General features: G+C 50.7%; 1 protein-coding gene and 1 long non-coding RNA gene across 2 annotated transcripts in view; one reads left to right on the top strand and one right to left on the bottom strand.

The window, feature by feature from the left end:
- Window positions 1–11200, top strand: part of Zc3h12d (zinc finger CCCH-type containing 12D) — a 29079-nt gene extending 17879 nt beyond the window's left edge. The window contains exons 3-6 of the mRNA XM_040728171.1: window positions 192–331; window positions 3786–4020; window positions 7433–7539; window positions 8586–11200. Of these exons, the coding sequence (XP_040584105.1) occupies window positions 192–331; window positions 3786–4020; window positions 7433–7539; window positions 8586–9403 (1300 nt within the window). The 3' untranslated portion in view covers window positions 9404–11200. The remainder of the gene's footprint in view (window positions 1–191; window positions 332–3785; window positions 4021–7432; window positions 7540–8585) is intronic.
- On the bottom strand, window positions 3545–8592 carry LOC121132812. Its single transcript, XR_005869456.1, has 3 exons — window positions 8063–8592; window positions 6569–6692; window positions 3545–3946 (listed from the first exon to the last, which is right to left on the bottom strand). It is a non-coding gene; the product is annotated as an uncharacterized LOC121132812 (long non-coding RNA).
- Window positions 11201–12222: the final 1022 nt, after the last annotated feature.

Below are 12222 nucleotides of genomic sequence, written 5' to 3'. Positions count from 1 at the left end.
GCCACCCCGGGGAGCCTGAGTGCCTCTGTATCCTCAGCGGAAGCTGTACCCCGCTATGATCTGTGGGAAGAGTGGACTGTTTTTAAGATTCCCTTTGCACAGTTCCCTCTCACTTTTAGGCTGTGACCCAAAATGCTTCCAGAGAAAGTCCCCCTTTGTTTCTCCTCAGATGTCTTTGTCTTCCATTGCAGCCATGGAAATAAGGAAGCCTTCTCTTGCCGGGGAATTCGTCTGGCTGTGGACTGGTTTCGGGACAGAGGACACACCTACATCAAGGTTTTTGTTCCATCTTGGAGGAAAGAACCATCGAGATCTGATACCCCTATCAGAGGTATGCCACACACTGTTCTGTGCTAGAGTCACCCACCGTGGTGCTCAACTACCTGCTTAGTACTGGTTTAGCGCTCTTTCTCCCTGTACTGAGAGTTCCACAAATTCATAGTCCATCCCGACTATGAACACTTCACATTCTAGCTCCCGGCCCTTCCTCGGAGCAGAAATGCCATGAAAAACGCATAGAATAGACAAATACTCTGTAACTCCTACTTGCTCACTTACAGATAAACACACCACTTTATGGTTTGTTGTGAATGATTTGTAGTATAAAACAACTGTGCCGGGCTGGAGAGATGGCTCAGAGGTTAAGAGCACTGACTGATCTTCCAGAGGTCATGAGTTCAATTCCCAGCAACCACATGGTGGCTCACAACCATCCACAATGAGATCTGGTGCCCTCTTCTGGAGTGCAGACATACATGGAGGCAGGATGTTGTATTCATAATAAGTAAATAAATCTTTAAAAAAACAAACAACTGTGCCTTACAACATTTAACCCTCTGAAGACTGGATTTGCATTTTGCACCTGATAGTAAATAGGCTGTCAGGGAGACATTGGTCCTGTCAGGTAATGGTATTTGCCAAATACCTCTTCAGACTCTCCATTTAAAGACATGGAAGTGGAGACCTAGAGATTATTTTAAGTGTTTCTGTTTTCTTTCAGTGCTGGGGGTCAAACCAGAGGCTGTGACCATGCTAGATAAGCATTACAGTCTGACGTATCTTATTTAATTGGTTTTATTTATGTATGACATATGCATTGTGTGTGTGTGTGTGTGTGTGTGTGTGTGTGTGCGCGCGTGTGCTTACCTGCCCTCAGAAGCCTGAAGAGGTGTTGAATTACTGCAGCTGGAGTTACTAATGGTTTGATCCACCCATTGTGGGTATTTTGAACTAACAGTGGTCCTCCACGAGTACATGCAGTGCCCTTAACCACTGAGCCTCTTTTTTGGTTCCCAACCCATTTTTCTTTTTTTAACTGAAGAAAATTTTTCATGAAATACATTTTGATCATGTTTCCCCTCCCAACCCCCCCAGATCCTCCTAGATCTTCTCGAGTCTCCCAGATCCTTCCAGATTCCCCAGATCCTCCTAGATCTGACCTATTTCCCTACCTACCCAACTTTCACAGCTGGCAGTGGTGGCACACGCCTTTAATCCCAGAACTCAGGCAGCAGAGGCAGGAGAATTTCTGTAAGTTTGAGGCCAGCCTGGTCTACAGAGTGAGTTCCAGGATAGCCAGGGCTACACTGAGAAACCCTGTCCTGAAAAAACAAAACAGCATCAGCAAAAGAATACCTTCTAGTATCATGACTGCTAGTCAGTAGTGGAGAAGCTTCTAGTTAGGCACCAGCTCATATTTGATAATGTAAATTAGTAGTGTTTTCAGCAATAGAGCTTTACCATCAAATTATGGAGAGTAACCAATAGCCTTTGTAAGTCTCTGATATTTGGGGGTTTTCATGGGGCCCTTTCTCCAATGACTCAACAAAACAAAAACAAAATAAAATTCCTGGCATGGGGATTTTACTTAGTGTACCCAAGAGAGGTACACCTGAATCTTGAGGTAGATCCATTCCCATCTTCCTGAAAAACCGCCACACTGATTTTCATAGTGGCCACACAAGTTTACACTCCCGCCAGCAATGGAAGAGTGTTCTCTTTACCCCACATCCTCACCAGCATGAGCTGTCACTGATACTGTTGATCCTGGCCATTCTTGATAGGGTGAGATGAAATCTGAAAGGGGTTTAGATTTGTTTTTCCCAGGTGACTAAAGATGTTGAACATTTCTTCAGGTGTTTCTCAGCCCTCTGAGTTTCTCTGATTTCTGTCTTCCTGAAGTCTGTCAACATCTGAGGCTTGCCTGCCATCTCCAAGCCCTTCCCACGGGAATGTGTGTCCTCCTTTGTAGTGCTTTACCGTTGTCCCTGGAGGATTCGTGTCCAGAGTTGGATATCTAGGACCCACACGGTAGAAGGACACAACCAACTCAAAGGTTGTCCTCTACCTCCATACATTTATTTATTTATGACAGGCTTGCTATATAGCCCTAGCGGCAAGGAGCTCACTTGATAGCCAAAAACTGTGGTCATTCTCCTGCCTCAGGCTCCCAAGTGCTGTGTGTGCCAAAATACTTGGCTAGGGATTTTAAAATAAACCACAGAGGGGTAGCCCTGTGCAGAAAAATGAATAAAATTGGACATGTTGAGAGTTTCAACTCAGAAGCAGACAGTAGTGCCACAAAACAAAGAAGCAAGCAAATAACATCGACAACAACAAAAGCCCAGAAGGGAGAGCGGAAGAGAGAAGAGTCTAGACTATGGCCTTCTCGAACACCTGGCCTGCCTGCTTCTGCTTCCAGTGCTAAGTGTAGGGATTGCAGGCCCATTTTATTCGGTGACGGGGCTGAACTCCAGGCTTCTTGCACAATAAGGAGGCACTCAGCCAACAAGGTCACATCCCCAGCCCTATGCCTTACATTTTAATGATGAAGGGGTTCATCTCCAAATTACTGAAGCAAGGACAAGAACCCACAGAAAGATGAGCTACTTCATAAACAAGCCTTTTATAGAAGAAAACTCTAAGTAGGCAGTAAGAGTGAGCAAAGATGATCAATTCCATTAATAACCAGAAATAAACGCAAAATAAACCCATGTAAGGGACCGTGTTATACCTGGCAGGCCAAAAAAATATTTCAGAGATCTGCTCCCCGGGGGTTCCCTGGATGTTCACGCCAGAGACGCATTTGGCGACAGTAGCAGGCGTGTGGGACCGGTCTGGACCATGCCACCGTATGGTAACTGGACAAAGAAACCGGTATAGGAGTGTGGGTAGGGCTGTTCATTGGGTAAAGTCCAAGGTAGAGCGACACTGAAAATGGTCCTCACTTGTGTGCCCGTGAAAATAAAAGTAAGGTTATCTTACGGGGAAGAGAGGCTTTTGGACTGGGATGGGCAGTAGGGACTTTCCAGGCATGGCGCACCTCATTCTCGAAGTTCACGGCGCTTTTTATTGCAGGTGCCTTAAGTGTGCTATGCACTTTTGTGGTTTTGGTGTTGTTTGAGGCAGGGACTCATGCAACCTTGCACTCCTGTTCCTTCCGCTTCTACTTCCCGATGCTGGGGTTGTAGGCGGGAAGGAGTAAGTCAGCCTTGCTGTCGCAGGCGATAATCCCAACACTTAGGAAGCAGAAAAAACTGTCAAGTTGAGATTCAGCCTAGACTTTATAGTAAGAATTGTCTAAACAGTAATAGTCCCTTCGAACCTACTCGGGTCTGACTGGCTGCAGCCGGTATGGAGGTGGATGGCTTGGGTGGGGGCGTTCCCGGGTTGGGGGGCGCGTTCCCGGGTTGGGGGGCGCGTTCCCGGGTTGGGGGGCGCGTTCCCGGGTTGGGGGGCGGGCCCTTCTACCGAGCCTTGACTCCAGTCTGCACCTGCGGCCTCAGAGCAGCACGTGCTGGAGGAGCTGGAGCGGCAGTCTGTGCTGGTGTACACCCCGTCCCGCAAGGTCAATGGCAAGCGAGTGGTCTGCTACGATGACCGTTACATTGTGAAGGTGGCCTTCGAGAAGGATGGCGTCATTGTCTCCAACGACAACTACCGGGACCTGCAGAGTGAAAACCCAGAGTGGAAATGGTTCATCGAGCAGCGACTGCTCATGTTCTCCTTTGTAAATGACAGGTAAGGGATGGAGGTCCGCTTGCCCTAGCCAGGCCCCTTCCGGCCAGGGGTCATCTCTGCCCCTCGTATCTCCTCTCTTTTGTGACTGGCTTCCCTGAAAGCAGTTCTGCTCATGGCCGTTTGGTTCTCCCAGCCAATTGAACCGACTCCCTGCAAGGTTGCCCAGCAGGTGGACCAAAAGTGTGTTCTGCACACCAGAAACTTCATTCTCTGTCCAAGTAAAAGCTATAAGACAGTCATCATGCAGGGTGGGGCTGGAGACATGGCTCAGGGGTTAAGAGCACTGGCTGCTCTTGCAGAGGACCCAGGTTTGGGTCTCAGCACTAATGTAGTGGCTCACAGCATCCATAACTGCAGTTCTAGGGGGATCTGATGCCCTTTTCTGGATTCCATAGGTATCGGGCATACGTGTGGTACACACACACACACACACACACACACACACACACACACACACACGCATGTGCACGTGCACACAGAGGCAAAACACTCATATACATACATCTAAAATTAAAATTAGAGAAAAGTTATCGTTGAGGGGGGATTTCAACTTTGTTGTATTTCCTTTCAAGTTTTCGTCTTTTTAAAAGTGCTGACTGGGGCTGGAGAGATGGCTCAGGGCTTAAGAGCACTTGTCGCTGCTCTTCCAGTGGACCAGAGTTCGGTTCTTAGCGCCCATGTCAGCCAGCTCACAACCGTCTCTAACTTCAGCTCCAGGGAGCCCACTACCCCTGGCATCTGGCCTGACATTCAGATCCACACGCAGGCGTACATTCCCACACATAGTTAAAAACAACACAACATCTTTAAAAAAATCTGACTGAGGCGCTCTTATATACCCCAGGCTGGCCTCAAACTCATGTAGTGAAGTATCACCTTTAACCTCTGGTCCTCCCACCTCATCTTGTAAGTGTTACAATTACAGATGTGGGCCACCCATGCCAGTTTATACCATGCAGAGGGCCAAACCAGCCCAGGCCTTTGTGTATCCTAGATGAATGTTCTACCAACTGGGCTAGGGCCCCAGCGCTTTGGTTTCTGTTCCAGGCAAGGACCCATCAGCTCTGACTGGCCCGCTGGCACGTGGTTTGAGGCAAGGTCTTGGACTCTGTAATGGCACAGATTGCCCTTGTTCCCAGCACGCTTGGCACATAGTAGACACACAGTCACTAGTGACACAGGCATGGGTGGGTGTGTGAGAGAATGAACACGTGACTATTGTCCAGACAAACAGCAGATGGGGGAGAGAAAGGCACTCCAGGTGATGCTCAGTCCACTTGCCCGTAAGAGAGCACTGCCTGACCCTGGAGTCAGGGGGGTGGTGTAGTGCAATGGAAGGTGCTAAGGAGCTGGCCCTTACCCGGTGGTTTCCTCAGAGGTCCTGCCCTGCTGACGTGGTGTGAAGAGGAGAGAAAACTGTATCCCATAAGGGGTAGCACTTATTCCTGGGGACAGGTCTGGACATGCTCCCGCCCCTCCCCCTTGACTTCCACCTGTTCCTTCCGAGCCCAGGACAGAGGCCTCAGCAGCTGTCCCTCGGTAACCCCCACGGTCATTTCCAGGCTCGTGGTATAGTGGCTTTCTCTGTCCAGCTTGGGCTGGATGAATCTGGCAAGTCCGTGAACTAGACTGCAGAAATCCTCGCTAAGGGAGGACAGGTCATGGCTGCCTCTGGCCTGGTGACAACCACAGGCCCTGGACAAGTCCTTCTAATGCCTGGCCCTCTGCTATGTGGGTGGAGGGTCAGAAGGAAAGGCCTGACTGCCTGGGAGTGATGGCGCCTGCCTCAGTGCCCAGGGCATGTCCACAGGGCCCTCTTGGCAGAGCTCTTGCTCCCAAGAGAGAGGGAGGTAATGCCTTTGAGAGGTTTTAATGATTGCAGCGGGTGGCTCCTCAGATTCTTGGTTAGGTCCCAACTCCAGGAGAAGCCAGCTGTGGGACTCGGAGCTGAGCCCTGGAGCCCGCACTGGGTCAGGGGTCACTCAGCTCTCCGCTGGGTGGGACTCGGAGCTGAGCCCTGGAGCCCGCACTGGGTCAGGGGTCACTCAGCTCTCCGCTGGGTGGGACTCGCTCAACTTGTGGATGACAGTCATGGGCAAAGACAGCTCTTCTCCCCATTTAGTCCTCTTCTAGAACTTTTGTGTGGAATGGAAGGGGCTCCTGGGAACTAAAGGATTTATTGGAAATACAGGATCTTAGTAAATGGGAGAATTTTCCTTTGTTTTTATTTATTCTTTTCAGAAGAATTTTGGTTTTGTGGGACTGAATCCAAGCCTTTGTGCATATATTTGGCACATACCCTACCAGAGGCACATCAGTAACCCTTTTTGTAAATTTTATTTTGCGCTACAGTCTCACTAAATTACTCAGACTGGCTTGAACTTGCAACCGGCCTGCTTCGGCTTCCCCAGTCGTGGGGTTAGCGGTATAAGTGACCAATGCCCAGCTTTTGCGCCCTGAACATTTGGAACACCCACTCCCTTCTGTTGGGGATGAGGCTGGCCGAGGCCCAGTATGCAGGAGTCTATTTCTCCACCGACTTAACTACCTGCTGGTGTTTTCGACAGCCAATATTGACTCTCCATTTGCATTTGCCAGAGCTGAGAGGCGTGGTGTACGTGGGTGGAAGGGGCCTATCTCCGTTTCTTGGTCTGTTGCTTTGACAGAATACCCTGGTAAAAAACAGCGTAAGGGTGTATTTTGATTCATGGTTCCGGGGTACAGCCCATCCTAGTGAGCGAGTCACAGTGGCAGGACCCTGAGACAGCTGGTCGGTCACATTGCTTCTGCAGTCAAGAAGCAGTGAGTGACAGAGGCTCAGAGCAATGGTGGGCTGTTAAAGGTATACCTTCCCACCTCCTTTAACCTGATAGGGATCCCTCTCACAAACACGCCCAGGGGCCCGTCTCCCAGGTTATTCTCATCAAGTTGACAGTTCAATTGAACCATCACGAGACCTAAGCCTCCAAGATCTTGCACAATTCCCAAGCCTCCCACAAGCCATTAATGCCGTGGACTTTCTCAGGCTTTCATGAGGGTGACGGGAAAGGGGTGGGGAGCAGAACAATTATGGGTTTTTTCCTGCATAAAAAGCACCTAGGAAGTTAATATATAAATTCCTAGAGGGGGAAAAAAAAGTCCAATTCTGCCCTAACAGGGCCAGCACGAAAGCTTCAGGCTGCATTTGCGTAACAAGCTGTGGGGTGATTCTGAACCGACTGGCCAGCACCACATTGGGAGAGGCTGGTGTGAAGCCAGGGTTGTGCTGTGGTGCCTGTACGTTTTTGTGTACATGGCCCATGCCATCTGGTGTTCTGTGGGTGGCTCAGGCCTCCTCTCCTGAGCCTCCATGTAGGTACCAGTGGTAAGTCCCGTTCGCTCTTGAAGTGGTCCCTCTATGGTTATGTTTCAGGTTCATGCCTCCTGATGACCCCCTGGGCCGCCGTGGACCAACCCTGAGCAATTTCCTAAGCAAGAAGCCAAGGCCCCCAGAGCCTTCCTGGCAGCACTGTCCCTATGGTGGGTAGCACCCGGGCGTTGTACGTCCTGTCTTGGAACTGGCACAGGCAGCATAGGGCACAGTGGGAAGCGTTAGCCTGACAGTCAGTAACCTGAGTTCCTGCCCAAGCAAGTTCTGCCCTCAACGAGCTATCTGACCCTGGAGAGAAGCCTAGCATTTCTGGGCTGCAGCTTGCCAACCAAGTTTCTCTAAGGATTGACACCCACGAGGGCCAGAGGGAGAACCACATTCAGAGGGAGGCAGACCATGCACCCACCCCCCAGCTCTTTCTCCCAGTCTCTTTCTGCATCCCTGGCATTTATGTTTTTATCCTGCCCCCCCACTGTCCCTCCACCCTGACCCCCACCTTACAGACTTGGTCCAAGCTAGCCATTCAGAGTTAAGGGTTTCATCCCAAATGTCTAACTAGTTCTTCCATGAATATGCTTTGTCAAGTTATTTAAGCTCCTGGCTTTTGTGCTTAAAGAAGTTCATTAAGATGTGGATGACATCCAAAATGATCTCTTGTTAGAATTAACATACCTATCCTTTCAGGCTGGCCCAGGTTGTTGAGGATCACTCTGAAGCGCTTGGGTTTTAGATGGGCACGATTGGTCATTTGTTCACCCGGGTTAGAACAGGTATAGGGAGAAGACAACAGTTAGTACAGGGACTGATGTGGCTATTAGTGAAAACTGAGGCATTGCTAGAGGCATGACTTTACATCATCAGCAGCCCTACTGCGGGTTCCATCCTCAAGGTCAGCCTTTTCCACAGGGTCCCTGGGGTGGAGGAAGCTAAGGGTGACCAGACCCAGCTTGGCCTCAGACTCTTCTCAAAGTTGGTTCCTGCATGGATGCTTACTCGGCTGGCCTTGTGGGGTTACAGAGCTCTGAGCACCCTCTCCCATCCATCCCAGAACGCTTGCTACCTGACTCACCTTCCAGATCTGAGGCCTTTCATGGGCTGAGTCAGCGGGCTGGGGAAGGGCATGGGGCCAGGTATGGCGAGCTTCTGCTCACTCCAGGTCTCATTCGGTACCCTCTTCGCCTTGCCCCCCTTCTAGGCAAGAAATGCACCTACGGGGTCAAGTGCAGATTCTACCACCCGGAGAGGTCACATCATGCGCAGCTGCCGGTGGCAGACGAACTCCGCGCCAAGACGCGGGCTTGGCCGGGCGGTGGCGCCGAGGAGCAGCGGCTACCGAGTGTCCGGAGCAGCCCTGCAGCAGTCCGGCTGCTTCCCCGGGAGCCCGGCGCGCACAGCCTCCCACCACCGCAGCAGCCCGCGACCCTGGCCGCCCTGAGCAGGAGCTTCTCGCAGCTGACCTTCAGCGAAACCCGGGCCAGGGGCGTCGCGACCCGGACGCGTGAGCCCGACTGGATGCCCACGGGTGACCCCACGTCCTGGGCCTTGCCATCCCCTTGCGCGGGTAGCGCTGCCACCGCAAGGTTGCCGGGTCTGCGATGCCTCCGGACTGTAACCTGCCCGCTCTCCTCGGACGATCTTGGGTCCCCAACCTGCCCGCAGGCCCAGCCGCCAGACGGACGCCCAGAAGAGCACGGTTCCGGGGATATGCACAGTGATTTATCTCTCCAGCGCAGACCTCTGGAAGATTCGTGGACCCTCCTGCCCAGCTCCTACCGTTATCTGAGTCACTCGGCCTGGGCCGACTCTGCTTGGGGCGAGGACACCTTTAGAGGACCTTCGGGGTCAGCACAGCCAGCAGTCAGTGGCTGGGGCGCACGCACTCCTTTCCACAATGCCTTCCCAGCTGATCAAGTGGACCCTGGGATGGCCTCTGATCCTGCACTCTCCGACCTGGCTCTGCTCAGCCTCCCGCAGAGATCCCAAAGGACTGGTGCACGGCTGGGGGACCCTTAAGGGACAGGCTTGACTTGCAGTTTGGACAGGTTCCGGGATACAAGACGGTTGCCAACCTAGATGCGAGTCACCGTTTTTTTGGACCCTGTCCGTGGGAGACTCGCTTCTCATCCTCGGTGGTGGATGCCCGGGGGGGATCTTGATGATGCTTCCAGGGCCATCTGAATAGACAGGCTGATTTCTGATCTGTTCATAACACATCCGGGTTTGTGTTTCGGCGGGCCATCACCACAAATCAAAGAGAACACTCAAGTAATCACCTCTTGCTGTGTAAGTGTGTGTGTGTGTGTGTGTGTGTAAGACTCTAGGAAGCCATGAGAATGTGGGTCATGGTTAAAATTTGAAAAAGGCTGGTAGATAATCTTGCCTTTTGTGGTATCGAATAGTGTTTTAAAATGTGGTCAGGTGACATGGGAAGGAAGGAGCTGATGCCTGGAGTTTTCATGTCGCCACTGCTAACCTCACTCATGTGGGAGCCTAGCCTTCTGTAATTTTTTCTGTGGGGCTGTGAGGAGTTGTGGGTGCCCAGGGGTACTTGATTCCAAGGGTCTCCTCACCAGTCCTTCACTCTTTTGTACATACATACCACACCATTCAAACACACACACACACACACACACACAGAGAGAGAGAGAGAGAGAGAGAGAGAGAGAGAGAGAGAGAGAGAGAGAGAGAGAGAGAGAGAGAGAGAGAGAGAGATAGGCAGGGCCCTTTTAAAAGGGAGCATAGTGAATGTGCACAGGTGGTGCTCTTAGTGGCTGCAGCTAAGGGCGTATCCTGTCAGAACCCCAAGGGCAGGCCAGTACATATGCCTGAATACCAACAGCTCTGACTCTGGGTTTGGGGGAGAAGAGACTCATTTGCAAGGAACAAGAACTGAGAGTGATGCAGGACCATGGACCCAGCATTCTTAGGGATGCCGGCATCTCTAGGCAGCATCCACATGTTCTGGTTACAAACGGTAGCCTGCCAGGTTGTAACTCATTTGTTCACAAGGGACTTGGTATTTCAGCTGGTCAGGGGGATTATGAAGAGCTTGCCAATGGAATCTGTTTGCCAAGCCCCCACGTCCCTTTAGTGTGGTAGGTGCATTGGGGTAAATGCCCCTTTATTAAGAGGCTGTGTCTGTTGTTGGCACAGCAAAGGTATGCCTCAGGGAGAATGCTGTTGTGGTGTTTATGGTAAGCTTCAGTCCTTGGCACCAGGGCAGCCATATGGCTTCCTGTAAGTCCTCCCTCTTTTAAAACCACATTCTTCGCATGGCTTCTTGTGGACTTGTTCCTCGCCTCCCTTTTCAAAGCCGACACTGCTTTCAGAGTGTTGCTTTTTATCTTTGAGGCCCCTGTCCTGAAGAGGGTCCGCTCTTCTAGATCGTCTAGTTTTTTTTCTTTGAGTGTGTGTGTTTCCTTTCCACAAGACAGGCTCATCACTGTTGAATTAGAGCCACTGTTTGATTCCCCGGCCCTGCTCCCTGCTGGTAATCAATGCATTGCAAATTTACAGTTAGAAAACGTTTAAACTGCTTCCTCTGAGGACAAGTTTGAGCTTTAGTAAGCTGTAAAGCTGTTTCACTTGGTTCACTGTGATTAAGACAGGTACAAGGGGGAGAAAAAAAGCGGGGGTGGGGGTGGGGGAGGGGGAGGGAGCGACCCAGCACATCTCAAGTATAAACACCTTTGGAAAATTCCAAAGTCGTAGTATGTCTTTTCGACACAAATGCATAGATGCGAGGCATAATTGGACCATTCCTAGTGCGTAGCTGTTACCATACTCCAAAAATAAACTTCTTTTGCCATACTTGGACTCTGTTGTCAAACTATATATCCATTTCTCTTGTTGGCTCTTGTCTCCTCCACTGCGTTTTTTTTTTCTTTCAAGTTGAACAGGATGGGTGAGAAGTCTTGAACAATGTCCAGTTTCGGTGGTTGCCCTCTGGTGTTCTCCCTCCCTTAGGGGCAGATGTGAGGGGGCAAAGTCCACCTTTTCCCCAGAAGTAGCTAGACCCTCGCAAGCACATGCCTTCACCAGTTCCCAGACCACAGGCTGCTCACCCCAGTCCTCATTGCAGATTCATGGCTGAGCCTCTGAAGCTCAGCTCTTCCTGCTAAGCCCAGAAGCAGACGGAGTTCTGAATGTCTCCCAACAGAGAGGACCAGGGCTGTACTTTTCCCAGAGGCTCCATCTGGAAGGAGGGTTGAGGCCAAATCACAGAATTTAAATGTGCTTGTCTGGGCATTGTTCTAAACAAAGTGAATCCCAGCTTTGGTCTGATGTAAACTCGGATGGAGCACGGTGAACCGGATATTGGCTGTCATGGGTAGCTTGGATAAGGCCATAAGTCTGGTGGCCTCTGGGAGAAAAGTCCCCTATGAGGGTGGAAGGGAGGAGATCTTGAGGAGGGGAAGGGACATTAAGGAACAAGGGAGATACAAGAAGAGGGCAGTGGATTTAGGGAATTGGAGAGATTCACTGGTATCACAAATCTCACCATAAGGGGATACATAGAGCCAGGATCAGATATGTAATTTGTGTGGCTTTGTGCACAATAAAAACAGGGTCTCTTTTTCTAAATGACTGTGAATTTCAAGACAGTGACAGCATAGCATTAAACCAAGTACATGGTTCTTCTAAGTACAGGGTCCTGTGTAACAGAACAGGGCTCCCTCTATGGAACTCTAGAAGGAAGGCAGGCATGAGGAGAACATTCACACACACACACACACACACACACACACACACACACACACACACGTACACATGCACACACACCTTATAATAGCAAAACAAACAAACAAGCCAACACCTCCATGGACATCCAG

Source organism: Mesocricetus auratus, unplaced genomic scaffold (assembly GCF_017639785.1).
Source record: "Mesocricetus auratus isolate SY011 unplaced genomic scaffold, BCM_Maur_2.0 Super-Scaffold_100018, whole genome shotgun sequence".
Lineage (NCBI taxonomy): Eukaryota > Metazoa > Chordata > Mammalia > Rodentia > Cricetidae > Mesocricetus > Mesocricetus auratus.
This window is presented reverse-complemented; position numbering and strand designations above follow the sequence as displayed.